This window comes from Aulostomus chinensis, chromosome 12 (assembly GCF_037954235.1).
Source record: "Aulostomus chinensis isolate RoL2024-O1b breed Wild chromosome 12, RoL_Achi_v1.0, whole genome shotgun sequence".
Classification (NCBI taxonomy): domain Eukaryota; kingdom Metazoa; phylum Chordata; class Actinopteri; order Syngnathiformes; family Aulostomidae; genus Aulostomus; species Aulostomus chinensis.
The window spans coordinates 17,627,644-17,654,915 of record NC_141331.1 but is presented as its reverse complement, the minus strand read 5'-3'; the positions used below and the strand labels follow the sequence as shown (position 1 = coordinate 17,654,915).

The following is a 27,272-nucleotide window of genomic DNA, read 5'->3' as shown; positions in this document are numbered from 1 at the left end:
AACCTTTATTTCTCTGCCTTTGTAGCAGATAAACAAAGGAAATGAAACCGAAAAGCTTTGACCTTTTGCTCGATGTAAAATTATTTGCCTTCGTCCAACTGTTCATTAAATATTTTTAAATCAATTCTAAATCAAATATGTGAACAAGGGCTTAGCATGGGAAGTTAACATGGCACAGTGCCTATGGTGTCCATGCAAATCATCCCAACATTTGCAGCTGTTGAACTAAAGCTTTCAATGTATTCATTATTATTTAGCTTTAGTTTTGTAAGAACTATTTTCAATGAAAAATATCCAACTCTTTTGCTGCAAAATACTTCTCTATAGTTACCAGCTGACTCTGATTTTCTCTGCTCTTTGGTGCAATAAAGTCAGGGGATATTTTCACTCACAGATGAGACCTGTGAGAATGAATCAAAACAGTAATGGCCCAAAGAACTACAAAACTGGTCTGAAAAACACCATAAAACTCAGTGAGTGATATTATGATTTCCAGGAATCAAAAATTAAAAAAAAAATGATGAAAAGGCATTAAAGGAATCTTAAGATAAAAAATAATGCAACAATTACAAGAATTTGAAATTGATGTGACTATGGCTGTGTTTAATAGACCTATTAGTGTGTGTGTGTGTGTGTGTGTGTGTGTGTGTGTGTGTGTGTGTGTGTGTGTGTGTGTGTGTGTGTGTGTGTGTGTGTGTGAGATTCAATACTTTAACCACCTTTGTGCATGTTGGGCATCAAGTCTCTGGCACCTTCGTTTTGGGGGTCCTGAGGAGAGTAGTTCTGTACCCCTCCAACAGATTGTCATTTATCATATTACCATCTGAACCATGTATATATTTAGTAATGGACTTTTAGATTTTGGACTCAGTTTGGACAAGATGTTGTACTCTTGTGTTCTGGTCTTTGTATCATTTTGTACTACTGCTCACTTTCTTTTAATTTCCTGTTTTATTTTGAAATTTACTTCCCTCTGCCTTTTTTCCTGTTTTAGTCCATTTTCCCTCCTTTTTTCTGTGCTCATCTGTATCATGTCAGTTAATAAACACTCATCTCCTCCCCTACCCTCTGGTTCTCGCACCTGCTTCTTGTTTTGTGAGCAGTTTAGTTTTTATTTTGGTTCGTTTATCAGTTTTCAGTCATTACCTATACCTTAGTTCACCCCTCCTGTTTTTACCAACCTGCTTGTTGCTTTGTTGTAGTTTCCAATAAATCCATTTACCTCCCCAGTTCCTGCTTGCTGCTGACTTTTTGTATTTAAATAAACCTGCCTACAACAAATGACATTTTTTCAAAATTCCAAAATTATTGATCAGTGCAGCTCTTAAAATGAATATTCAAGTTCGCAAATAAAAAAATATGTACAAATGCTACAAAATTGCTCCATAATATTAAAGGAAGTTGTCATAAGTGATAGATGAATTGATCCCACTTAAAGAAAAAGAACCAAAGCAATCAGCAGCCACTGCACCAGCAGTCATTTTCGGGATTTGATTTAATTGCTACTCCTCTCTCAGACCTCATCAATTTTATCAGTACCACTCCTCTCATTAAGTATTAATGTCTCTGAACTCTACCCAATATTAGGTTAAGCCTCATGTCAGCTTTATAGTCTCACCCCTGCGCTGGGATGTGAAATATAGCACAAATATGATAGCAAAAAAACGGCATAAATGAGAATGGGTTATCACAAGAATGATGCCAGTTTTGTGATATTCAAGGTCTTACGATCATGACTCATAGCCTGCGAGGAAACAGCTGAAAGTTTCTTTTGACAATAAACATCCTCTGTAGTCTCAAATCTGAGTAACTTCCTCGACTGCTTCACTTTCTTTGTGGTGACGCTGAACAAGAGCTTGACATATGCTGTTGCACTTTCTGTAGAGGTAACACTTAATTATCAAACCAACTGGATTACTGCTTAGGCCTGCTAGCAATGACGACTTGAATTAATGACACATGAAAAGCAATCTCCGCTCCATGGAAGTCTGAGGCCTGCAAGGGCACTCTCAGCTCCACACATAATAAACATCCCATCTTTGCGACGATGAGCGCTTTGCCTCCTACATCCAAAGATACAAGCAGAACTGTAAATCTGCCCAACTTTCCTCCCTCATCGTGTAACAGAGAGCCCCCAGAACCCCGCTGCTTTAAAAGCCTTGCTGATCCTGTTGTTGGAATTTTTATGCCTCTGCACTAGTGATGGCAGGCAGCAGGAACTTTTATGTTTTCAGATAACAACTCGAAAAGCGGGTGCACAAATCTTCTTGTTGTTCTTCACTTCTTGTTATAGCATTATCACAGGAACGTCAAAGGAATTTCTTCACATATGGCACAAATGACCGCTTGGACCCAGGAAAGGCCTGACAAGATTTTGGTGGTCAAAATCCTGACCTGATCTGTAACATTCTGGATTACAGGATGTCTCAGGAACTCACTGATGGAGTTTCTTTAGATTTGCCACAAAAGCAAATCGGAGCTTTATAATGAAACGAAAATATTTCGGTGGTCAAAGGTCTCTGTGACCTAACTTGATCGTGTTATCTCAGGAATTTCTCCAAATTTGGTACATACAATACAATATCCACCGGCACTCACGGATGATCTGAAAAGCTTTTGGTGGTCAAATGTCAAGAACATTGTCACCTCACATCAACCTGATCAGTAAGGAACCCCCAGGGTACATTTTTCCAAATTTGGCAAGTCATTCGCTAGGAGTCAGGAAGGTCAAGGTTACTGTCACCTCACACAATTGTGATATCTCAGAAACACGTCGAGGGAAATTTCTCCAAATTTGGAATAAACATCCTCTTAGACTAAGGAATGAACTGACAAGGTTTTGGTGGTCAAGGTTGGGGTCACTGTCACCACACCGTATCTATCACCGTATATCTGTAATAATCTCAGTAACGCAAGATCTCATGCATGCTGAGGTTGAATTTTTTCCGATTTTTCATAAACGTCCACTGGGACTCATTGATGAATCAACCATATTTTGGTGGTCAAAGCTCAAGGTCACTGTGACCTCACATGAACATAATATCTATGGAGCACCTCCAGGGAATTTCACCTCATTTTGGTAAAAGTGTCCACTGGGACACTCACAACGCTGCTCCATGTCCCGGCACGCTTGTGAACGTATACGCTCAGATGCACTAGGTGGCGGTATGTGCCTTGTTGGTTTGCGATCTGCCAATAATCACCATGTAGAAGGAGAATATGTCCATGTCTGAAACCAACAACATTTTTTTTTATGTCTGGAATCAGGAAGTTTAAGTTAGACAATGGAGTTGACCCTGGTAGTCTACCTGCTTGGAGACCCCGTCAACCACGACCCTCTCGCCTGCCTCGTCGCATCTTCCTCTATGTCCTTGAGGCTCAAAGGATAAGATGGGCCTTCGCTGCCAGCATACACTCGTTCCTGAGGGGACAGGCGGTGTTGAGAAGCCTTTGCTGTTGCTCACGCTGACTGCCACTCACGCTCATCCACAAGGTGACAAATAGAGAAATCAAAATATTACTTTTTTCATTTCTTTCTTCTTAATTCTTTTTTTTTTTTTTACACCACATGGTGGTCCACTTACATGTTTTGGTCCATTTGCCCTACACCTGCTGCGGTTCACGCCTGAGCATGCATGAATGGTTCCCCAGACTAACTTTTCAAACGTAATCTGCCATGGACGCTTATCAAATGATCCGGACTTTTGGCCAAGCGTGCTCTGATCTGTTCCTACTACCCCAGAGAGAAAACCCTCTCAAATGTGAGAATAACATGATAATAAATCAACCGAATTAGAATTTCAAATATGACCCATGTGATCTATTTTTGCAGAATAAACCAAATGTTCAGAAATACCAATAAGCTTTAACATAATTGTATTGATAGAAAATACGGAACAAAGATATTGTGAAATTCCTAAAGGAAGAAACTAGATCAGTGATAGCATGGTGGAACATTTGGCAATGACTCCCTCCCACATTGTTATTCAGGGAGAAGCCAAACAATGGGAGATGTCACGGGCGGGAAGCCGAGAGAGGAAGACATGCACGGTTCACCAATCACAGTGGTAAGTTGAAACTACTATGTGGTAATTGTAGCCCTCTCTGCATCAATTATTATGAATAAAATATTATGTGGGATGTTATTTAGCCAAGGATTAGGGCATGCTATTGCTGTGCCATGTGAGTATAACAGTCTATTATTGCTCCTGTAGGAATGCTGGAGAAATTAAAAGAGGATGTGAAAGTGGTACTGTAGTAAATGTTTGAAAAGTACATATATACTACAGAAAGGACATATTTTGGAGAGCCACAGAATTAGTAGATGAGATACAATTAGCTTTGCACTTTTAAAAAATTTAAATCGGTCATTACGAGAGATCTGATGAACCAAGTATATGATGGCTTCCCATCACTCTCAAACAAAGACAGAGTAATAGTACCACCGGTGATCCTTCACATAACACATTCATGTATGTTTATCTTCCAAATGTAGAGCATCTAGTTTATGACAAACCCAATAACCTGTACACAGAGTCGTGAAAAAAGACTCTTGCAATCATTATGAGAACCTTCTAAGCTGCAAATTTCACCCCTTTTCTCTTTGCATATACATACATTTGAACACATACCAAATAAAAACCTCAAAAGCAATATCCTGAATCACAGCAGAGCACATCTCTCTCTCTCTCTCTCTCTCTCTCTTTCTCATTTTCAATGAGGACAGAAGCTAGTCCATATTGTACTTGTCATTTGGCCTTGGTTTCTTTGTAGTCCTGAACTACGCCTTCATTATGCATGAGCAACAAGAAAGCTGCTAATGAAGATTTTATAATTGATTAAAATTCCGACATCAGCATATGCATAAATTAGAATGAGGCCACAGTTAAAAGGGAGGGAGATAACATAAAATTAAACACTGGGGGAAAAAAAAAAAAGCTGTACGTGCATTCCAAAAAGAGCCAACACTTTAAAAATGTATACCCATTTTTCTGATCTGAATACCTGACTTGGCCACATGGGTGATTATGGATATAAGAATATAGGATATGTGATATTTATTATGAAACAAGAAATTAATGTAATGGCTAAATAGGTGGTGAACTAATGAGACAGCTGGAGCATCGAGGCACATAAATCAGCATGAAATCAAATTAAGTGTTGAGTACCTGTCTTGGCAGCCTCGTTGTGTGTGTTATAGTCACTTTTCTTTGAATAGTGGAAATGTCGGACTTTCAAAGGCCACGTGATGAAAATGGCAAGAAGTGTTTTTGAAGCTTTTTTGAAATTAATAAGGGGACATTTTACCATTTTGAAACCACATTTTGACCGTATGATCGCACAGGCTTTTATTTCTGGTGTAGAAGAGTTACTTCAGCCGCAAACTAGGAAATATTTAAATCCTTCGCATGAAGGTAGAAAATGTTGTTGAACAAAGAATTGCGTGCTGGTGTTTGACAGTTCAAGTTCAAGAGGCTTCAAAATGTTTATGTCAAGTACTAGAACAGATAGTTTGGTACCTTTTCTGTATGATCAAACCAAATAGGTTTGCTATAAAAAAAATGATGGTGGTTCAAAACTATCATGAAGAGTACAACAAAACTGATGTTCTATTGCAAGTTTAATACCTTTGAAATTACACATATCAATGCAAATCCAAGAACAGTTTTTTCATCAGAAAGTGCTCCTTTGGCGAAATTTAGATATTTCACCACAGGACACAAAACTGTTCTGACTGGACTCCACATAGTCAGATCTTATCCAAAGGTCACTTGATTGCTGGCCTGAGGACATATCCAAGCAGAATTTAAGTCATAGCGCCACCTAATGGTAACAGGAAGTAAACCTGTAGTCGCAAACATTCGATTTACATCGAAATTACAATGTTGTCTTGACGAGATGTACAGCAACATAATCTAACTGAGTGTTATCTACCTCCACCTAGTGGCTGCAGGGAGAAATATTGACACCAGATCGCACACATTAGTCTGCTCCTTTTTTGCTAAATCAAAATATTATAATGTTTCGCCTCCCTCTCGCTTTACAGAGTAGCCACGCACTACAGCGTGAGCTCATCGTGTCTTCATTCTCAATTTGGGTTTGGCTCACGCTAGCCGAGGTATGAGTTCTTCGAGTGCCCTTTTAATTGTAATTGTTGGCATGGCGATGACGTACTCCAAGTAACTGATAAAGTTGCACTGAATTGAAAGGAATTAAGGAAGCCTTGAATGAATATTTAACAGTATCCAGAAAGCGGCAACACTAAATTGCCTCTTGCTTAAGTCTCACTGCCACATGTTTCACCCAATCTCTCTAAAATCTCTGTGATTTTTTAGATAACTACTTCAAACAACAGACAGTCGACAGTAAATAAAAAGAAAGAAAATAGCTCATTGGATGCAAACAGACTCTGGAGAAGTAAAATTACATTTCAGTAGTGAAAGCAGGTTTGTGTGCTGTGAACTGTAAATAACAATTAACTGTCACCCAAAACACAAGTGTGAAGTGTATACACAATAGAAAACATGACTGTAATTCAGGCTGACAAATCTCTTCTCCTGCTCCCACAGACACACTGTCACATCGCTGACAGCAGCGTCACACTATATAACATGACGCTGATTGTAATTGCAAACATCTAATTTCCATCTCAGTCTTCCATTGAATGTTTTCCACCTACAAAAAAACTGAAAGCTTTGATTTACTACTATATTTTCACCTCCAAACGATGGAGAATGTGGTAAAACGGAGGTAGCGTCAGTGGTTACTTGTTTGTCTCTGCCCCTCCAGATTTTAAGCTCACTCTTCTACACCGAGCTCACACTCTGAGCTCTAAGATGAAGAGGTGTAAAAGCCTCCAGTTCAATAAAAGTGTTATTGAATGCTGGAACTGTGCTGTATGAATAGTAATGCTCCTGCACGGATGAGTCTGGTTGGGTGACCTTGCACTCACGTGGTAGTTCTCATTTTCTCTGACATGTGAAAAAGATGTCAAGCTGCTGATAATGACATGTCCGCAAAAGTCATTTTAAAAGGTTCTTTTGTGCAACCGTCAAATGAGCTGAGTTATTATCAAACATTTTCATCCGCATCAGAACTTTAAAATGAATCTTAACAGTATTTGAAATATAAAAATACACCATGATTATGAAACGAAGATGAAAATGCATACATTTATATGTGAATAATTGGAAATCCCTATACTGCAAGCGCTTCAGGCTGTATGTTTAATAATCAAATTTCTTCACCTCAGACCTGCAGCTGAGAAAATAAAGCTGTGTTGCTGTTTTATCTCACATGTCCCGACTGCACCGGGACGGAAATAGACGGTAATGTGACAGGGAAATACAGTAAGCTCACTCTTACTTCAGTGGAGAGCGACATCAAATATTATACAGTACTGACCTACAATCTTTTATTAAGATGCAAAACACTTATGTAGGTGTGATTTATGCAGACCTTGCTTTTTTTTTCATTGATAAAAAGCACATTTTGAATAATAATAAGCTTCCTGGGAGCAAAAAGCACGCTAATGAAGATGTAATAATCATAAATAATTCTAACAGCTCCCCTTAGTACAGGCCTGTGATATTACAAAAGAGGAAAACAACCTGCTCAACAAGCCATGTTCATTCAGCAAACAGGGCGATACTTGGCTCTCTACAAGGCAACTTAAAAAGACAGCACTTAAGAGGTTTCTCCATGAAGCCCCTGAAGGAGGAACGCCTGCCTGCTCCACTTCTCCCCTGACGGACAGCATGCTCCGGAGGAGCCGCAGGACATGCACACTGATCCATTGTGACACGCCTGACCTTTCCTGGGCCGCACGGCTGGTTCACCGTGCAGCGTGCCCTCTCATCTGAAAAGGCCATACACTGCCATGCAGGCAGAGCCACTGCCGAACACCTTTACCCCCCTGACTTCCATCAGGAGCTGGCGGGGTGAGAGTCAGGGACTAGGGAGAGACAGCCACTCAATCTGAGAGGCTCTCAACCACAAAACAAGGGCATGCCATCTGAATTTGGCAGTTATATACGATTGTTATTCCAATGGGGACAGAACTTTTGTACAACTGGATTGTTGCGACAAGGGCTTTTTTTTTTCTTCCTTACTTTGACCTAAGACAGTTTAAGATGCTTAATAAAGGCTCATACACAGAAAATGACAGTAAAGATTACATTTCTATAAAACCATTAGTCATCTCCCTCTGTGAGTGTGCCATGTGCGGCATGTGGTTACTGAGGGGTCTAACACGAGTGTCTGCCAACAGTCCGGGTTGAGGCAGAATCATCTCAGAATAGATGATGTGGGTCCACTAAAGAACAAGGACAGAGAGTAAGTGCAGAGTAGATGCTGCAGCTGTGAAATGAAGAGCTGTCGCATCCAGTGAGCACTTCTCTGTGTAAAGGAAACACTTGGCACAGCAGAAATAAATCATGTGCTCATGTTCTTCTACTTAAGTGAATGATTGTATCTCTCAAAACAGAGATGGAAAATGTTTTAAAGGCGTGCACAGTGAAGTCTCACAGTCATTGCTTTTCCCATCTGATACACACGTGTACGATGAAGGGAATATAAATTTGAGGGACGTAGCTTTAATGTGTTTATAAGTGTGCAATGTCATTTAAAGGCTTGAGAGACAATAAACGCATGTAACAAAACACATTTGTGTCCTGCAGACTAGTTCCTTTCAATAATCCCTGTTGGTAAATCTTTAGAAGAAATGTCAGATGTGTTTCTTTTCGACTGCAATTACGACAGAAATTATATGAGAGAAAACAGTTTTCTCCTCTCGGATAACATCCGTGCAACTACCAAACGTGCTGGAGTAATTTGAACTCACTGGACTGGTTCTTGTCAGCAAACAAGAGCATTAAGAGCTTGACATAAATGCAGGCATTCAGGCCGAATTGTGTGTGGGTCAAACACTGCTGTTGATCGGAAATTGATGCTTTTATCTGCAGCAATTAAAAAAGAAAGAAAAAAAAACAGTGAACGAAATCTGTCTCTAACTCCTTAAATTATCTTTATGGATGTGTGTGTGTGTGTGTGTGTGTGTGTGTGTGTGTGTGTCCAAAGGCACAATCTATACTGACAATCACTGAAGGAGCATTTTACACTCAAGATTAGTATCGAAACTGTTAACAGCTCATGATGAGAGGCTGACATAAAATCAGGATAATTTTACAGCTCGTGGTCATAGGAAGTGTTCAATGTTTTAGCAGTATCATATCGATCCTCGATGCATTCCTCTCTTCTCCAACAAATACAAATTCAATATCATTTGCAATATTTAGACTTAATATGCGTTGAAGAATGCCATAAAAGTTGATTTTTGACTATGAAGAGAGCTCTTTGGTTCCTTACTTCCAGGTGAAATTAGCCTCAAGACAGTTGGTTACGCAAAATGACATAAAAGTTTAATTTTGAATATAAGATGGGGACATCCTCTGTGGCCCTTAAGGGGCTGCAAAGGATGCTTAGCTCATTCCCAAAAACACACGGACTTTACCTTCTATTCCTCTGGGTCTCCTTCTTATCCATAATGACAGGTACACAGTTTGTCAGCTCGGTCCAGTCCGCATGCAGCCCGCAGCTCCATCCAGTAGAGAACCGGGAGAAGAGCCATGATTCTTCCTTCCCTGGCCGGTGACATGTGCATTTCTTCTGTCCGGGTTTACAGTCGCACGGCTGCTCCAAACGGATATTCCTCACCAAATGCCTCCCAAAAGTGGTTCCTCCGGTTTTCTGAATGTGCAAAAACACTATTACGTCGTCTCCTTTGATGTTGAACTCCACGTGTCTGTCAAGGTCTCTCTCCGTGAAGTTGAATTTGGACGGTAGTTTAGAGGGGATGTCGTCCTCCAGGTCCTGGTCTCGGTAGAAATCATCGGTGTCCTGGTACGGAATGGAGAGCAGACTCACCCCCCTGACCGTGTCCTCAGTTTTTAAGTGGCACGAATTGCTTCCAGCGGGACATATATACTGGTAACCTATCATAACAAAAAGGATAGCCAGAATAGGAACCAAGATGAGCTTGCTGGATTTATCATCCATCATATCAAGATTAGTCTTCATTCCATTACTGTGAATAATAAGCAGCACCTTGTTCAGGAATACTCCTCCATACTGACTCAAGGTGACTATTATTGGTGCCACATGTTGATCAGGTAACACACCCTCCACATCTGGACAAAGGGACCTTGGTGGAAGTCCACCTTTAGCTTTCCAAAATGCTGCACCTTGTCTTTTGTGCGATATTGCCCGCCGTCTGCATCTACCCCAAAGTCAAGAGTCATGGCATTCAAAATGTTGTCTGCTCAACTTATAAAGCCGGTGAAGCTGCAGCATCCGCGACTCCACTGCGTGAAAATCAAGTTGAAAGCGAGGCAGATGAGGAGTTTTTTTTTTGTAGTTTTTTTTTTTTTTTTTTTAGTTCTGTTCTTTCTGTTCTCCGCTGATTAAGCCGCAGTGTTCATCCCGGTGATACTTCTCTAAACCGAAATGTCTCCCGGCTCGGACTGATGCGCTGGATCCCCCGGCAGCATCCTGCAGCCTGGCTGGCGGGTAGAGGCGGTCTGACTGACTGGAGCAGAGGATGCTGCTGCTGCCGCTGCTGCTGCTGCTGCATCCCCGCCGACTAATAGGCGTCATGCTCTTGTCGTGCTGGGGCTGCTCTACATCCCATCCCGTCCAGCTCATAATCTTATTTTACACAAGCCAGAAGCCCACACGGACGCCGGACTGAGACAACACAGAGATTTAGCCTCAGATGGATTCCAAATCCGCTGTTACATTTTGAAGCGCATGAGTGTGACCTTTGATGATGAGAGAGATAGCAGATCCACCTGCCTATAGCTGCCATCTCTCTATCTATCTGTTTATCTATCTGTTTATCTATCTATCTATCTGTCTGTCTGTCTGTCTGTTTGTCTGTCTATCTATCTCTGTCTGTCTATCTATCTATCTATCTATCTATCTATCTATCTATCTATCTATCTATCTATCTATCTATCTATCTATCCATCCATCCATCCATCCATCTATCAATCTATCTATCTATCTATCTATCTATCTATCTATCTGTCTGTCTATCCATCTATCAGTCTGTCTATCTATCTATCTATCTAACATGTTATTATTAACTTAGAAAAAAATCAGTATTTAAAAGGTCATAAACAGGCTACTTCCCAAGTTTTCTACTGAAAAGCAGAGGGCTTCACATGAATTAAACATAAGTTTAAAAGGCCACTTCACCAATTTTAAAAACTCGGATCACTTTGCACATGTTGAAAAGCAAGAGATGCCCTGTGTCAGAAAATAGCCCCTGATGATGTCATCAGCAGTCTTGTCAGGTTTCAAAATTGATGGAAATATTTAAAAAAGGAAATCTTTCAATTAACATGCCTTTTTCTTGCTAATTGTTTATGCTATTTTGGTGTTTTCTGCCTTTAAAGTACATATTTAGGCCACTCTTTTTGATTTGTCTCTCCAGAGTTCAAACAATCACGAAAAACTTGACAAAGTCTCAGAATCTGAAAATAGCAAAATGACAGAATTTTTTGTTTTAAATTCATAGAAATCTGTCTCTCAAACATCTAAATATGTGGCTCAGTTAGGACTGACTTTAAAAAGACCTCTGGGCTACAGGTTATCATCATCATTTTGTTTATGCTGAGTCAAAACAATTCATAATGCTTCAATCTGAGATGGATTTATTTCTCATGTGTTAACGGGGGTTACAGAGAATGTCTGGCCGTGAAAATGTGTGACAAGACACGAAAAAGCATGGAATTGTAAATCCACTTACTTTATAGATGTAACTGCAAGACGGTCAATTTGACTTGGATATGTGATTATAAACAACACTAACCTACGTTATTTTTAATTACGCGTCTATAATGTGAATTGTTTGGGACACAGTTGAACACGAGCTCATCATTTAAAACGCTGTAATCATTTAATATTTCATGGGGACTCTGACGGGAGCTGTAATGTGACTTCAGCTCACTCGGCAGCGCGCTACACGCTCTGGTGATTGGTGGGAAAATATTTGAGCTGCTGTTCAGTCTCTTTAGCTGCCTGCGGATGTGCCAGAATAAAACCAAACTAAAATAGAGAATTTTATGTCGTTCAAAGTTCGTATTTGTTCGTTTATGAGTACAGGGGGTGAAAAAAACGCGTCTGAAATAATATATTGGGGTTTTTTGTTTTAGTTTTGGATTTGTTTCACGAATAACGGTCAGCGCGTGCCACAGCAATGCACGGCAACCCCGGCATCTCGCTAGCCGTACGCGTTGCTAGCGATACATCCACGGTTGTTAGCTGCCCAAAATACCTACCGGAAGCCCCCTTACTTTGTATGGAGACGGTCAGCATCAATAACGGGGTGAGGGGCATTTCATTGGAAACACAGTAAACTAGTTGTATGTTGCTTTTATTCTAACTGATAACGATTTGTGTTTGTAGCCAGCGAGCTTGATCAACTGTTTACAGCACCACTGCACTGTCTCATCCTACTTCAGTGCTTGTCATAAGTAAACTTCTGAATTATTTGACTTGGATTTTACTTTTGGTAATGATATATGCGACTGACTGTGATTGTTCGGTACCTTCCCTGCCTCTGTTTGGTGTGTCTCGTACTTGTCTGTGCTCCAGTGTTGCGGTCAACTTGAAGTCACTACGTGGCACGCTGACTCTGGCACCCCTCAAAGGCAAAGTAATATTAGCGCACTGATGCCGTTGCGTGTTTGCTCTCATGTTACAGTATCTTGAGATGATGAGGAACCTAATTTTGCTGTCACTGTTGCTCCTACTGAACACGCCGAACGTCACATCTGCACCCAAAGGCGTCACTGCCAGTCTAAAGGCTAAGTGGCACATGATGCCTTTCCTTTTGGAGACAAGGTATTACCTACTCATTGACATGCATGTTTGACATATTTAACTAGCCCACCTGTCTTTTTATATAAATGTAATTCGATATATTGCGTTTAGAATACAAGTATCTGCCCCGAACATTTTAGCATATCAGCATTTAATTATAGAATTTAAATTTCTCTAGGTTGTTGTAAAGAGGACGTGACCTGGGTTTCAGGATAAAAACTGTCACCCTTGAAATGTGAAAAAATTATGCAGATTTTATGTTAGGTTACACCATAATTTTGTATAAATTACAAATAATGAGGACTGTAATTTCCAAAACTGTCTAGGATAAATGTGCATGACATTAATGCTTCCCTCTGGGCAAAAATGTGTTTCCTCCTGTTCCCACAGTTGAATGGTTTAGCATCACTGCGTGGATGGATGAATGTGCAGAGTTTGACTATAGAAGGCTGTTTTCACATTCTTTGGTGAAAGTGTACATGTTCTTTGTGTTCAGATTTAAAGAGGCGATCCTGTGAGCAAAATTTTTGACATCTTAACTATTTTGACAGCAGATTCTGGTCCAGAATTTAGCATACACAACTACAATGTGGAAATCTTACATCTCCGGTGTAGCAACGGTTAAAACTGAGTGTAGAAATACGAGACATTGTGTGTCCAGCAGTTAAACATGTGAAATAAGAAATATTTCATCATTTGTTTAAATCTTTATTTGACATTTAATGTGGGAGAAGCACGGGGGGGGGGGGGTTGTAATGTGGTAATTACGATTGTTTTTCTGTATGTCAGACAAACATTGTAGTATTTCTGTGTGATTAAACACAAGTGGGGAACATTAACCTTGAATTAACAAAGACAGATGAGGTCCAAAATGACCTCATACTAGTTCTTCAAATATGTGTTATTAAATTACACTTATTTTGTATATTTTATCCACCGTGGACTTTAAAAATCTTTCCATGGTACTTGTGCGCCAATGTTGTACTCGTAGGACTATGTCATAGTAGGAGGGTAATTTGTTAAACAAATAACATACTTTATTAAAAGATATTCAACATTGTCAAAGATGACAATTTAAAAAGAGACCAAAATAAATAATAAAATAAACAGTGGTTGTTTTTTACTGATAGTCACTTGATCACTGATAATAAGATCAATAGTAAAATAAACATCCGCACTTATAGTAAACTGGATTTCTGCATTGTTCGTTCTGTAAGTAAGTTTTTGACGTTAGCGAGTTTTTGAAAAACATGCGCTGATGCAAAATATCGGTGATGTGCCAGTAATGGGCGATATATAAGACATGTAAAACCTTTTTTGTCCCTCAGTGAGGAAATTGGCAATCTGCAAATCTGCCAAAAGATACATTTGTTGAGCCCTATTTTGACATTTCATTGCTGACATAATGGGGGAAAAAAATGGAGACAATATGCTATAATTATATCTTGACCCAGAGTGCTCATTTGTCTTTGCTTATTTGAATCCAGATTACACGTTTCTCTGGATCTGCGGCTCTAATTAACTAAAACCAAGAAGTTACCTACAGACTAATAATAGGTTTGATTTCACTTGTTTTTCCTGTGCAGTGAGTTTATTGGAGAAGATGGGAACGACAGATTCTGGCAGTTTGTTGACACGGTGAAAGAGCTCACCGTATACAAGCAAGGAGGTATGTTTTCTTATACCACAACAGAACACTAAGGTGGATTAGAACAGGTTGTAAATCATTTAATAGCACCACATCAGTTGTGCTTCGCCTCAAAAAAGCCTTATTGTTCCTAACGATGTGTTTCACAGAGTCTGTCCGCTCGTACTACAACTTAATTATTAAGAAGGCCGGCCAATTCCTCTCAGATCTTCAAGTAAATCTCCTCAAGTTTGCTCTTGCGCTACGCTTCTACTCACCAGCTGTTCATGCATTCCAGCAGGTATGTTGTGATCAAAATAGTGTGCAGTCAGGTATTGCAATGCTTTCTCACAGGCAGCCTGGAAATATTACTATTTGCAGGAGAGCCGCATACATTTCCTGCTACACGGATTTTCATTTGCGCTGTCCTATATAACTCCCTTCTCTTTTATTCTCAGCACATGATAAACGCTCAATAGTGAGCTATAAATTCAGATTTTGGACCCAGAGATATGTATCGCATCACACAACAGTAATTTCACATTTATTAAATGTGACGCACTGCTTTGTTGAATTATTTGTAGGAAAGTAGCACACATGAGCACACATTTTATTGTTGCTTTGTGGAATTATGAAGAGTTTTTTTTTTTACATATGTTGGTCCAATTATAGATATAGTTTCACACTCCATCCAGACACCCAAAGATAAAGGCGGACTGTAATTATCGTGCAAAACATAGTAAATAGGCTATGATTTCAGGTGCAGTCATTCTCTGTTGATCCTGAGCATCCTACAGTCATTACTTTCTCAGTTGCTTTTTTATATTACAGTGATTATTCCGAAAAACACTGTTTGAAATACTGTAGGCCAGTTGCTATTTTTCTCACATCCCTGACAAAATTGCCTCCTCAGATAATAAGCATGTACAAGGACAATTATCTTAAGTGGATCCAGTGACAGAGCAGGCATCGGTGATCCAAATTGTTTTAATTGCTTTTCTTATTGCACGCTGTTATTGTGTGAACTCTTAAATGCGTAATAACCCAAAGTTTCTCGTAACATTTCACACATAAATATCTTTGATATGTGTAGCGGTATTAAGTAGTCCAGCCCTAATCTTGCTGAGAGACGACAGATGAATTCTGAGATTTACTCTGATATCATTTTTCCTACAGAGGCGTTGTAAGTACCACATTTGCTCGATATAGAAGAGGTTGATAGCAGAGAGGGACAACACCCTGGAGGAGGTGTAAGAATTAATAATGGTTTGGTAGGGAAAGTGGGAGGGAGAAGAGAGGGAAGGCACAGAGAGGCCAAACCTGCTTTAGACTGAGAACACTAAAGAGAGGGGTAAATGTTAAGTCAGGGTGAAGATTGGGACTTCCCAGAAGAGTAGTGAGACACAGACGGAGGTTTTAAGATGATTCCCAGATAAAAACATTAAAAAGGCACTCATTGTTTCCAAGGATAATCGGGGGGGGGGGGGGGGGGGCATGCCGCGGGCGCCTTTATTTTGGGGGTTTTGTATTAAAAAAGCACATGTTAAAAGACCATTATTTAATTTTACTGTGTACACGACTGAGTACAAGCCTTGAAGAGAAAATGAAGAGACACGTTTTTGTACACGCCGAAGCCTTTGGGCAGAGGAAAGAAGTGTTGTGGCTCACAGTGTAAATCAGTTAGTTGGTGATTACACTTGTGCTTAGACTTGAAAAAGTGTTTGCTCAAAGCATGTTGGAGAGTATTTTAGGTACGGAAGATTAATTTGTGACGATCCATGTTAAAGATATAGGAGCTAATGCTGGATCTGTACTTAATACATTTGCCATGTATTTTTTTTTCTTCTTATCCAGTTTGCATCATAATGGTCGTTCTGTGTGGGAAAACATCAAACCCTGGTGGCGCTGTTGGAGTTTATATTCTTATCTTCTAAACATTCCCGTTGCTTCACAGATAGCCAGCGATGAGCCTCCGCCTGAGGCCTGCCCTGCCTTTGTCTCCATCCATGGTCAACTCAGCTGCCGTACGAAGGACATTAAGAAGCTCCTGAAGGCAGCTGCAGGCAGGTAACTCAGAATGTTCTCCTCTGTGGATAAACTCACCAGACTGATAAGTGATTTACTTTTGGAATGTAATTCTGTAATGCTCCTGCTGACTGTTTTGACCTTGAACATTACAATATATTATCTGGTTCTCAAATGTTTTTAATATAACAATTTTTCAAATGCTTTCAGGCCAAAACCCTATTTGTTCAAGAACGATCACACATATCCAGGGGTCAATAAAACAGACGTGCCGATTGTGATCCTTTATGCTGAGATTGGAACCAAGAAGTTCACCTCCTTCCATAAGGTGCTGTCAGAGAAGGCTGCCGAGGGAACTCTCACATATGTCCTGCGACATTTTGTAGCGGTGAGTTTTTCCTCTTTTGGTCCGATCTCATGAACAGATACATCTATGCAGTCAAAGCTGGAGTTAACAGACATCCTTGTTAGGGAGAAAAAAAAATTGTGCAGTGACATTTTCCCTTGATAATTAACCACAGCTTCTAGTTTATTTTGAGCCAAGACTACGCACACCGTTTCTTTTGGTAAATACTCACTGGTTCGCCATATGAATGGTAATTTGTGACGGAAATGAATAAATGCGGCGTTCATATGGCTTCGTGTTTACTAAAGCTTCAAATGCCCAGCTGTTTAAGAAAATGACTGACACATAAAGGATTTGTTTTCAGAGCTGTAGATGTGATGGCCATATCTCCGAGTGTTCGGAAACAGACGTATATTTTGTTGGTTCTTGTACCCCTGTGCCGGTGACAGCTGCAGTTAGAGGCATTTTATTTACGCGCTGTTCATGCATCCTCGTGATATCTCAAGAACACTTTCAGGGAAACTATTTTAATTTAGCACAACTATTTGTGTTGACTCAGGAAAAGCGGTCCGATCGGTCCCCTCTGAAGAAGGTGTCAGAGTCCAGTTTAGTTTTTTTTAATTGATTGGACTCGTTTTGTGTCCACCCTGTTTTACTTCCTCTCCCTGAATAAGAACCAGAACAATGGACCTCCTGTTTCTCTGGTCCTCTACAGGCTCATTGGTTCACTGACATTGAGGTTCTAGTGATTGGCATTGATTACACGTGTGACATAGCACTATATCAGTCCTCTGTACGTGTGCCTTACAACAATAAAAGAACAAGATTGATGCTAATGATGTCAAAGTAATGACTAGTCCCATTTCACTAAAGCAGACGCATGACACATTTAACCTTTTTACTTTTACCCTGGTCAACAGGAAACTATAAATCTTAAGTAATTAGAGGAAGTGATAGGATTGTAATATGGCGTTTTCATTTCGAATGTAGTCTTTTTTTTTTTACCCGATGAAATAAACTGAAGCAATTCCTCGAGTATAAGAATTGATGTAGATTGCTACTATAATTGATGAATTGATGAACTGACCGTACCTATCAGAACAATGGACTGAGCGGATTGTATTATTGCAGAGTGCTCAAGAAAAGACTAACACCTACTTGTTGCAAACTTGTCATTGGGATAATAGTTTATTTCTAAAGGAATGAAAGGTACATTTCTCACGTGTGTGGAAGAAAGTACGAGTGTGGGAGGGAAAGAACTCTGAATGTGAAAGGCTTTGAATCTGGCAGACATTAGTTTCAAGGTTGTCACAGAACCTCTGGCTGTATATGGCAGCAAGTTCACATGTTTGTCTCCCACAAGAGAATCATTTATGGCATTGTCTGACAGCGGCATTGAAAAAAAAACCCATTTGCGCTAAACAGGAAACTTGTGGATCAAACACATTTGAGAGGTCGTGTAGCAGATATTCACTCCATGGCTAAAAACAGAGCATTAAAGCCTTGTGTGTATCATTGTGACTCATTCAAAAATGGTGCTTAGTTGGAGAAAGGACTAGACAGATATCCACCTACACCAGACTTTACCCTTTACAGAGTACCACCAGACTGTTCACTCTCCCTTTGCTTCGGCTAAACCCGAATTCTCCCATCACGCTGACAAATGGCAAGACATAGTTTATAGTTCCCAGTGATATTGACTCCAATAATATCGGTGTGCTTCACACCACCTCAGCTGATGTTTGTCATCCTACTCTGTGTTAAAGTTCCCTCCCCACTTCTCCAGCTAGAAGAGACAAGTCATCATTTTCACATGTCTGCACTTTAGTCTACTGCTTTGTGGCAAAAATATGATACTTAATGCTTTTTTATAGACATTTTAACTTCATATACCTTTATGAGGCAAATCTAGTAGGACATAAATCTGACTAAGTGGAAGAAGAAGAGGCGTTCTGTTGCATTTATGCCAAAGGGTTGAACCTTTGGGAGGGTTTCGATTTAAAAAAAAAAAAAAAAAAAAAAGAAAAGAAAAGAAAGTCATACCACAATAATTGGGCACAGTATTGCAATTTGTGATATCATAAACACATGGGACACTATGTAAGTGATCTATGACGGTTGGCAGGTGGCATTATGTGTGCGGCGTGGGTTAAGAGCGTGTTCTGTTTCATTTTGGTATTCAGCATACCAAACAAATTTAAACTCTTATAAAAAAAAAAACTATGCAAAAACAAACATTTGTGCAGGACTTTTTTACTGTATTAAATCAATAGTAATGATATAAAATATATGTTGCAAAACCATGTGCGGGGTGTTTTTCAAAAATATTAAACCAGTTTCCACAGCTATACAATTGCGCATATTGACATCTAGCTTGAAATTATTTTTGGATTGATGGTTCACCACTAGTGTTGATGCTAATCACAGTACTTTTTGGCAGTCATGTGCACGTAAACAGAAGTTTGTACCGTTATTCATTCAAACTATGATTTTATTTTTTCATTCGGAACAGAATCCAAAGCCACAAAAGATGTTTCTATCAGGGTATGGTGTTGAATTAGCCATCAAAAGCACAGAATACAAAGCGGTGGATGACACTGAAGTAAAAGGTCAGTGGGTGATTTATCAAACAGTCCGAGTTAAACCTTGCTTTCTGTCAGGCAATTTACCCCTAATGTTTGACTTAATAGATTCAAAGACAGTTATAAATGCAGAGGATGATGACGGTGATGAAGTGCAAGGATTTTATTTTGGAACATTAAAGTAAGTAACGAACGTGCAAGTGCAAACATGTTAATTGCCATAAAGATTCTTTTTGATCTGTTCGCTGTTATAGCTGCTGGGCACCCAGGGCTCTGACTGTACTTTGTAGAACTCGGTGAAAAGAAATCAGAAAAGTTTATGATATCTTTCTCTTTGTCTCTCATCTCTCTTGAGAAAATCTCACCCTGAACTCCAAGAGCACCTCACTGATCTTCGTAAGCATCTCCTGGAGAGTACTAATGACATGGCCCCTCTTAAAGTGTGGGAACTGCAAGGTATGAACGTTCCGTCTCAGGATTGTTGTTCAGTAATCTCAAGAAAAGATAATTGCCCTTGTACATTTGGTGTATGCTGTCCCTGACAGTGACAATTTCAATTTTTGTTTTAGCTTTGAAGTTACAGCACATACAGAGTACCGACTCTGTGGCTGACAATGCTTCCCAACCAGTGATGTAAACAAATATTAAAAAAAAAAAAAAAAAAGTGTTCTGCACAGAAATTGCTGTCTGAAATGAAATGGAATACATTGGAGTTTTCACAGCAATCTACATCTTGATTTCAGTTTTTTCATTTCGTTTAATGACTGGCATTTAAAATGTCTTAAATTCTTTTTCATCTGGGCGCTCTCCCATAATACACAAAATTGCCAATTTTCTGTCATTTCGAGTTTCTGGTTACGGCAAAGGCTGTTCCGGAATAAAGAAGCCAAACACTAACTTTTTCAACCATCATTCTGTGAGCGACTGTGATCTGATTTTATGATGCGCATGTGAATTAGAGCTCGGAGAAATGAGTTGTTTACTTTACAAAGAAGTTGAAGTTGCAGCCTGTTGCCTGCAGCTCTTCTTCTAACAGCTCCCTTCGGCTCTTCCCTCTTCCATTTCTCTGCAATATTTCAAGTGATCCATAGCACACGTTGCATTTCCTGTGACTACTTGATAAATAAAACTAAAGTCGTTTTTTGTTTTTTGCTAAGTAGCTTTTTTTGAAATGATGCTGCAGCAGCAGGGAGTGTTCTGTTGTCACGAGCAATAACTTAACACAACATTTGAATGTGTGGACACACGTGAGTTTGAGGAGGACGGTGACAGAACTCAAATTAAGCCTGAAAATTAAGCAGACAAAATGTTTTCGAACCGTTTTTTTTTTGTTTTTTTTTAAGTGAACACCAAGGCCACATCTTGTGTGCATACATAGACTGATATGAATACAAATATACACATGCATGTATTTCTGGCACATTCACAGTCGTACTGCCAGAATTAAAAATTGAGGGGGCATGTGCAGCATAATTACATTGAAGAATTTCACCAACAATGAAACAAATTTACTCTAGTCATTAGTATTGTGCCAAGTTGATGTAGCCTCCTCTGATTTCTTTTAGAAGCAGAAATATTGTTGACTTGATTATTTAATTTTTGCAGATCTAAGCTTCCAAGCAGCTGCCAGAATCATGTCCGTGCCAAAGCATGATGCTTTGAAGATAATGCGAGACCTCAGTCAAAACTTTCCAAGCAAAGCCAGGTTAGAAAATTCATCTCATTTTGTGTCTCTAAGTGGCTAACACACCTGGTACTATTCCAACATTGCTCTCCTTTCTTCTGTGTGAATGTTGGAGCCTTACAATGTCTTATCAAAAACCTCGTAACCCCTTTGTTCGAGCAGGATTACACTTCCTCGTGACTCCTATTAGCTCTTTGATAAATACGTCTGTAATGCATAGCTCTAATTAACTTTTTGGATGTTTACTTGCTGGGGCTCAGGCAACTTGTAATAACAGCAAGAAGTGCTGAGCAAGCGCTAGGTGTTTACAGGGAATCGACTGCAAACATACCATCTTGAGAGCCCGCAGGGTTTTGAAGATTAAAACTGGCATTTTACTGCTAGCTGGGGGTGTGGGAAAAGCTGATGGTGACTGTACATGTTTTACTGTTCCCACAGATCACTTACAAGAGTGGCCGTAAAGCAGGAAATGAGAAAAGAAATTGAGGAGAACCAAAAGGTGCGATACCATTAACAGTGTCCCACATGATGGTGCAAATTGGTTTTGTTTGATAGCACAAGTAAGATAGCATTTCACAAGTTTTATTTAGAGGATGATATCTAATCTATATGACATAACTTTTATAACATCAATTGGGACATTTTATTCCTTATATCTTTTTTGCTTACTGCTGTACTCTTGGAGCTACAAGCTTTTCTTTTTGAAAGAAAAAAAGGGATAATGGTGGAATCGATCATTTAGGGGTTTTGGCATTCAGCTAACACTTTGAGCTTGTTCTTTCAGCACCTCAGTGACACCACTGGAGTTCACCCTGGTGATGGGGAGCTCTTCATCAACGGATTGCACATTGATCTCGACGTTCACAACCCTTTCAGGTAGGGACACAGCAGGAGGGAGCGGTAGTCTACTCTCCCCTGGAAACCTTACTTCTATGGCCTGGTCCTGCTGAAACAAAGATCAGAGGTTGCTGCATGTTGAAACCACTCCCACTTAACTAATGAGTCTGGAAGAAAGAAAGAAAGAAAGAAACCTACAACCTTTGATTTTTCATTTGTAGCATTTTGGAGATTCTAAGAGGAGAGGCCAGAGTGTTGGAGGGTCTTCATAACCTTGGCATAAAAGGGGAACATCAGGGGACACTGCTGCGATTACCTGTTAACCATGTGGCTGACAGCTATGCCTTAGATATCAGACATCCAGCTATAATGGTGAGTCCTGGTTAAAAAAATAAATAAATAAAAAATATATATACATATAAAAATTCTGGCACAAATCAACATTGCAAATGTCCTTTTCTTTGTATGCTCAAACCAGCATGTGAATCAGGGGATCAGTCATCAGGCCTGCCAGAAAGCTCAGTGATAAGCTGGAAATTTAGCCAAGAAGAGCTGTCAGATTAAAAATGTGTGAGTTGTCACTTGGGCTCCTCTGGCAATATAAAGATTTAAACCATTAAAATGTAGACCAGCAGGAGATATAAAGGCTGTTCAGAGTCAACTAAGATGTCTGCCATTTCAGCCTACATGTCTTCTACAGTTTGGATGAAACAGTTACTAGTTTCTTGATAAATCACGATATAGTTCAAGATGTTTAACATTTTCATCTCAAATTTGAACCATTGTAGCAGATTTTGGATTTAAAACTCATGGGAAATACTGTCCAGCACCAACCAAAGTCAGCAACAGGCTCCAAGATGCAGGGGCTGTACCTGCGTCACGGAAAACATGGCAGCGAGACCTCACGGTGCTCCAGAGATTTTTGGCTCAGTAGCAGTTGCGCTCTCTAACAAGCTTTACTTTGTTGTGTTATTTTCAGTGGATGAATGACATTGAGAGTGACTTGATGTACAGCAGCTGGCCAGTAGGTGTACAGGAGCTCCTCAGAGCCTCCTTCCCTGGAGTCATCCGGCAAATCCGGCGCAATTTCTTCAACCTGGTCAGTCCTCAAAATGACAGATATAATCAGGGTCAGCTGTATTGAAAAGTAGAAGAATACTCAGGGGATGATGTTCTCTTTATTTTGATGCTGTAAGTACAAGAGGGAATTGATGATTAGGATCATCTGGCCTCTCATCAAATGTCTTAATGTACAAATTTGTTTTTGTAATATTAATGGCATCAAAGACACAGGTACACAAGATGTCAGGAGGAAGGAGTTATAGACAGCTTTTCTTCCTGTCTTTAAGATTGAATGTAGGATTTAAAAGAAAGTCCCACTACATTTCATGAAAAAGGCCCATTGTTATGTAGGGGGCAGCTCTAAAAGTGAATATATACACTCTTCCTACATATTGCATTACTGGAATTACTTTAGAAAAATTGAAGCTTATAGAGGCATATTGCAGCATTTTTGATTTGTGTCGGCAGCATTGAAACTATCCATGCAGTAAAGAAGTGTCATTCTTTGTTATTATGTAATGGAATCTTGGTTTATGGGAAATATAAGCTCAGCCAACTCTCTTCGGTTGTTCAGTCTGCAGGCAGGAGGGAGTATGCTTCAACAGTAATGGAAGACAAATGAATTACTTTACTTTTTTAATTTTGTAACTCGTTTCATGTCACTACTTACAAAAACTGTGAAACAATGAATTTCAGTTCCTGGGAATGGAGGACTAACCAGCATGCTAACACCAAAGGAGGATTAGTTCTAATAGAGGGAAAGCGTGTAGGACCGACTGGAGCGACCATATGGTGTCACCGTAGGTTATCTCCCATTAAAGCTATGAAGAGCGCTGTCTTTCAGGACATGCAGGGCGGGATATTGCATGTTATTTGTGTTGTGTTTTAGCGCATCCATCAAAAGAGAACCTCTAAACCGTACTAAAATCCTTTGCCATGCACTTTTACATATGACTCGGTGCTTATCACAACATTTCAGCGGCTGAAGTCAGACGAAAGAGAACACGGACCACATTTTGAATATTAACATGCCTTTGATTTTGTAATAAGGTGCTGTTCCTAGACCCTGTACAAGAGAAAAGTATCCAGCTGGTGAAGCTTGCAGAGCTGTTCTACAAACACAAGATCCCCCTGAGGTTGGTGCTGTGATTTCTCACACATCTCATGTTGCTGTTTTTATGGTCCACTTTTGGCATTTGTAATCTTTACTAGGTAGTGATTCATTCAGACTCATTCCACCTGCAAATTGAATCCTTGTTTTGCTCACTTTCTATAGAATTGGGTATGTGTTCGTTGTCAACACCAAAGATGAGATTGATGGCTCCTCAGATGCGGGGGTGGGGTTTTACCGACTACTGAATTACATTGCAGACGAGTATGATTTATCCCAAGCTCTGATGTCCATGGTTTCAGTAAGTATATCGTATAAATCTCTGTTGTTTTAGCAAGCTCTTCTTGAAGAATAATTAAAGCGCTTTCCTCAACATCTCATGCCTCAGAAGTCACTTGTTTTCTTGTCGGGTGTGTTATCCCACTGCATTAAACATTATTGGTCTACATGAGTCAGGGTGGTGGTTGTAGTTGAAGCTCTTTGAAATAGTTTGAAATTATTGGGTCTGAGCACAAAGATTGTCATATCTGATCTGACTCGCTACACTTTCTTACAGTTGTGCAACAAAGTAGATGAAGGGGGGATGCTGTCTGTGAACACAATTTTGGCTTACCTGAAGAAAAAATTCCCTAAAGCCAACGCTGAAAGGATTCTAGGTATAGAATCAGAGTATGATGAGAAAAGAAAGGTAAGAAGATGAAGTGCTTCTGTCTTGTTTTTGTTTTAATTCAAATAACTGGATTATTTATTGATGAAGAGCAACAGCAAAGGATTCAGTCCGGTTTTTTGATGTCCCAGGGTGGTGCATTGTTCTACAACAAGAGTGGCCTGGGTGCCCTACCTCTGGCTCTGTTTAATGGAGTCCCTCTGAACCCAGACGATATGGATCCAGATGAGCTGGAGAGCATCATCCTGCAGCACATAATGGACACCACCTCCAGCTTCCAGAGAGCTGTCTTTATGGTATGTCACAACTGTATTTTCAACCTCCTGAATGCAGTTTGCAGTTTTGTGTATTTGTTTCAAACATTTCGATAAATAGGAATACACAGATGAAATCATAGAAGTACATTCATGACAAAAAAGGAATATTTTTACAGGTTAATCTGGGGTTACTTTACGGTAAATATCCGATTGTGGTTAACATTGATATTCTTTGATAAGTAGAATATAAAAATATATCCATCAAATCATACGTGTTTATTTACAGTGAATTTAATCAGTCAATCTGACTTTATTTGTGTGGCACTTTTTATATAAACACAATGCAACACAAGGTCTCACACACACACACGCATGCACACACACACACACACACACACACACAGAAATGAGCAATTCCATCCTACCCCTCGTTCCCCATCTCACTCAATCCTTGGCTAAATAACGAACATAGTTAAAAGAGCTACCGAAGAAGAAAGAAAACCTAATCTACAATGACAAAACACAAGGAGCAGGAAATAAAAGACTGATTGTATAAAATTGTCCAAAAAAAGTCAGTTTTTAAATAAATTAATCAAATCCTTGAGCATTTTCTGTTTTGTTTTTGTTTTTCTATTGGGAGGAATTCAAAGGTAATACAGCAACTGAGCCTGAATGGCTACCAAAACAGCTCGAACAAGACTTGTTGAAGATGTGGTCTCAGTCTGGGTCCTGGTGCGGTACAAACAAACTCTAATATGCTGTGTGATCTGAACTCGTCAAACCTCAAATAGTAGCTGAACTCCACAGGTTTTAGCAACATGGCCACTGTAATTAGGCTGCATACAATCAGAAGCAGTTTGCTCGGAAGGAAAAAAAGTACAACTTAAATGCAAACGAAGGACCTTCATCTGGGACCGATTGTCTCACTGCCACCTCAGACACATTTGACCAGTTATCCTACCCACGTGTGTAGTGCTGCATTTTGGTCCACTTGGATTGGGAATAACCCTCCAATTTTACAAACACATGAGCTGATTCAGACCAGAGCAAATGAGCTATAAACACCCTTAGAGATATTTACACTTCACTGCATGTTATCAGTTCATTACACTTCAGTATATGGATTACTGAAGAGCCAGTGTATCTTTATTGGTTGAAGTACTTAGTGAAGGCAGTCATGTCCTCCTCGTTTCATGCCAACAGGGTCAGTTGACTGAGGGGATGGATGTGGTGGATTATCTAATGGAGCAGGCCAATGTGGTGCCCAGGATGAACCCTCTTATTTTAAACACAGACCGCAAGTACCTCGACTTCACTGCCACTCCAGGTGACTAGCACAACTCGTAATAAAGTGTCCACTGTGGATACATGGTCTTTATTCCTGTGTTTTCTTTCATGTCTTAAGTTGTAAACGACTGGGAGGACACAACTGTGTTTTCCTACCTGGACTCCAGAGACAAGACGGCTGTGGTGTCTAAAAGAATGAAATACTTTACAAATAATGGTGAGAAATCACATTTTATTTCCTTCCTTTGTTTGGACCAATACGTTTAAAATTGATCTCATTTTCTGTGCCCATGTGAGCTCATTCAACAGTGTAGATAAAACTGTCAAATGAGCAAATATCTAAACAGAAATGATTCCAACACTGCTGCATGTAAAATTGACCACTGGTGATGCAGGCAGACGACGCCTCAAGCGAGATAATTGCTGGTTCTGCTGACAGGCTCTCGGCCAACAGTCTAAATGGTGATCAGAGCTAGTATTTCACTGATAAGGCCTGAAGAGTAGCTGTCTCAGTGAGGCTGCTACGGCTGATTGCCATCCTCCCACGGCGGACTGACTGACCAAACAACTGCCTGGTTTTTCTGACTGGCTGATTGATTTGACTGACTCACTGATTGGGAGGGATGTTACCATGCCAAGTGGCACAAAATTTCCACTAATGTGCTCTGCGCACCCTCAGTGGTTTCTTTTACCTCACACACACACACACACACACACACACGCACACACACACACACTGAACATTTGCTTTAAAGCTAGTATTCTTCTAGTATGTCAGTGTATAGCAAGGATGACTAAACTTTGAAGGGATTAGCAGCTCTCTGTAGAAAGAAGCAATGTCAGCATCATGGTTGATATTGAGGGAGACTCAAAAATACTTTCAACAGAAGAAAGAGCAGCCA

General features: G+C 39.8%; 2 protein-coding genes across 8 annotated transcripts in view; one reads left to right on the top strand and one right to left on the bottom strand.

Annotated features, from left to right (window-relative positions):
• The window catches only part of hs6st3b (heparan sulfate 6-O-sulfotransferase 3b), a 77,277-nt gene extending 64,449 nt beyond the window's left edge, over window positions 1-12,828 (bottom strand). The window contains exons 1-2 of one of the 2 annotated variants that reach the window (XM_086220581.1): window positions 12,612-12,828; window positions 9,512-9,992 (exon numbers count right to left, since the gene is read on the bottom strand). In XM_086220581.1, the coding sequence (XP_086076707.1) occupies window positions 9,512-9,992; window positions 12,612-12,759 (629 nt within the window). In that variant the 5' untranslated portion in view covers window positions 12,760-12,828. Of the gene's footprint in view, window positions 1-9,511; window positions 10,757-12,611 lie in introns of those variants that run through there. The other variant, XM_086220582.1, reaches the window with a different exon arrangement.
• Window positions 12,228-27,272, top strand: part of uggt2 (UDP-glucose glycoprotein glucosyltransferase 2) — a 42,135-nt gene continuing 27,090 nt past the window's right edge. For 4 of the 6 annotated variants that reach the window (XR_015118746.1, XM_086220578.1, XM_086220576.1 and 1 more), the window contains exons 1-19: window positions 12,228-12,388; window positions 12,767-12,906; window positions 14,472-14,554; window positions 14,683-14,813; window positions 16,467-16,579; window positions 16,748-16,925; window positions 19,396-19,646; window positions 19,821-19,921; window positions 21,071-21,170; window positions 21,588-21,648; window positions 21,934-22,025; window positions 22,208-22,358; window positions 22,966-23,085; window positions 24,099-24,184; window positions 24,325-24,460; window positions 24,716-24,847; window positions 24,958-25,122; window positions 26,287-26,410; window positions 26,489-26,587. Coding sequence is in view for 5 of the 6 variants with exons in the window: in XM_086220578.1 (XP_086076704.1) it covers window positions 12,260-12,388; window positions 12,767-12,906; window positions 14,472-14,554; window positions 14,683-14,813; window positions 16,467-16,579; window positions 16,748-16,925; window positions 19,396-19,646; window positions 19,821-19,921; window positions 21,071-21,170; window positions 21,588-21,648; window positions 21,934-22,025; window positions 22,208-22,358; window positions 22,966-23,085; window positions 24,099-24,184; window positions 24,325-24,460; window positions 24,716-24,847; window positions 24,958-25,122; window positions 26,287-26,410; window positions 26,489-26,587 (2,392 nt within the window). In the remaining variant the exon portion in view is untranslated. The remainder of the gene's footprint in view (window positions 12,389-12,766; window positions 12,907-14,471; window positions 14,555-14,682; window positions 14,814-16,466; window positions 16,580-16,747; window positions 16,926-19,395; window positions 19,647-19,820; window positions 19,922-21,070; window positions 21,171-21,587; window positions 21,649-21,933; window positions 22,026-22,207; window positions 22,359-22,965; window positions 23,086-24,098; window positions 24,185-24,324; window positions 24,461-24,715; window positions 24,848-24,957; window positions 25,123-26,286; window positions 26,411-26,488; window positions 26,588-27,272) is intronic. The other 2 variants (XM_086220579.1, XM_086220577.1) reach the window with 1 other exon arrangement.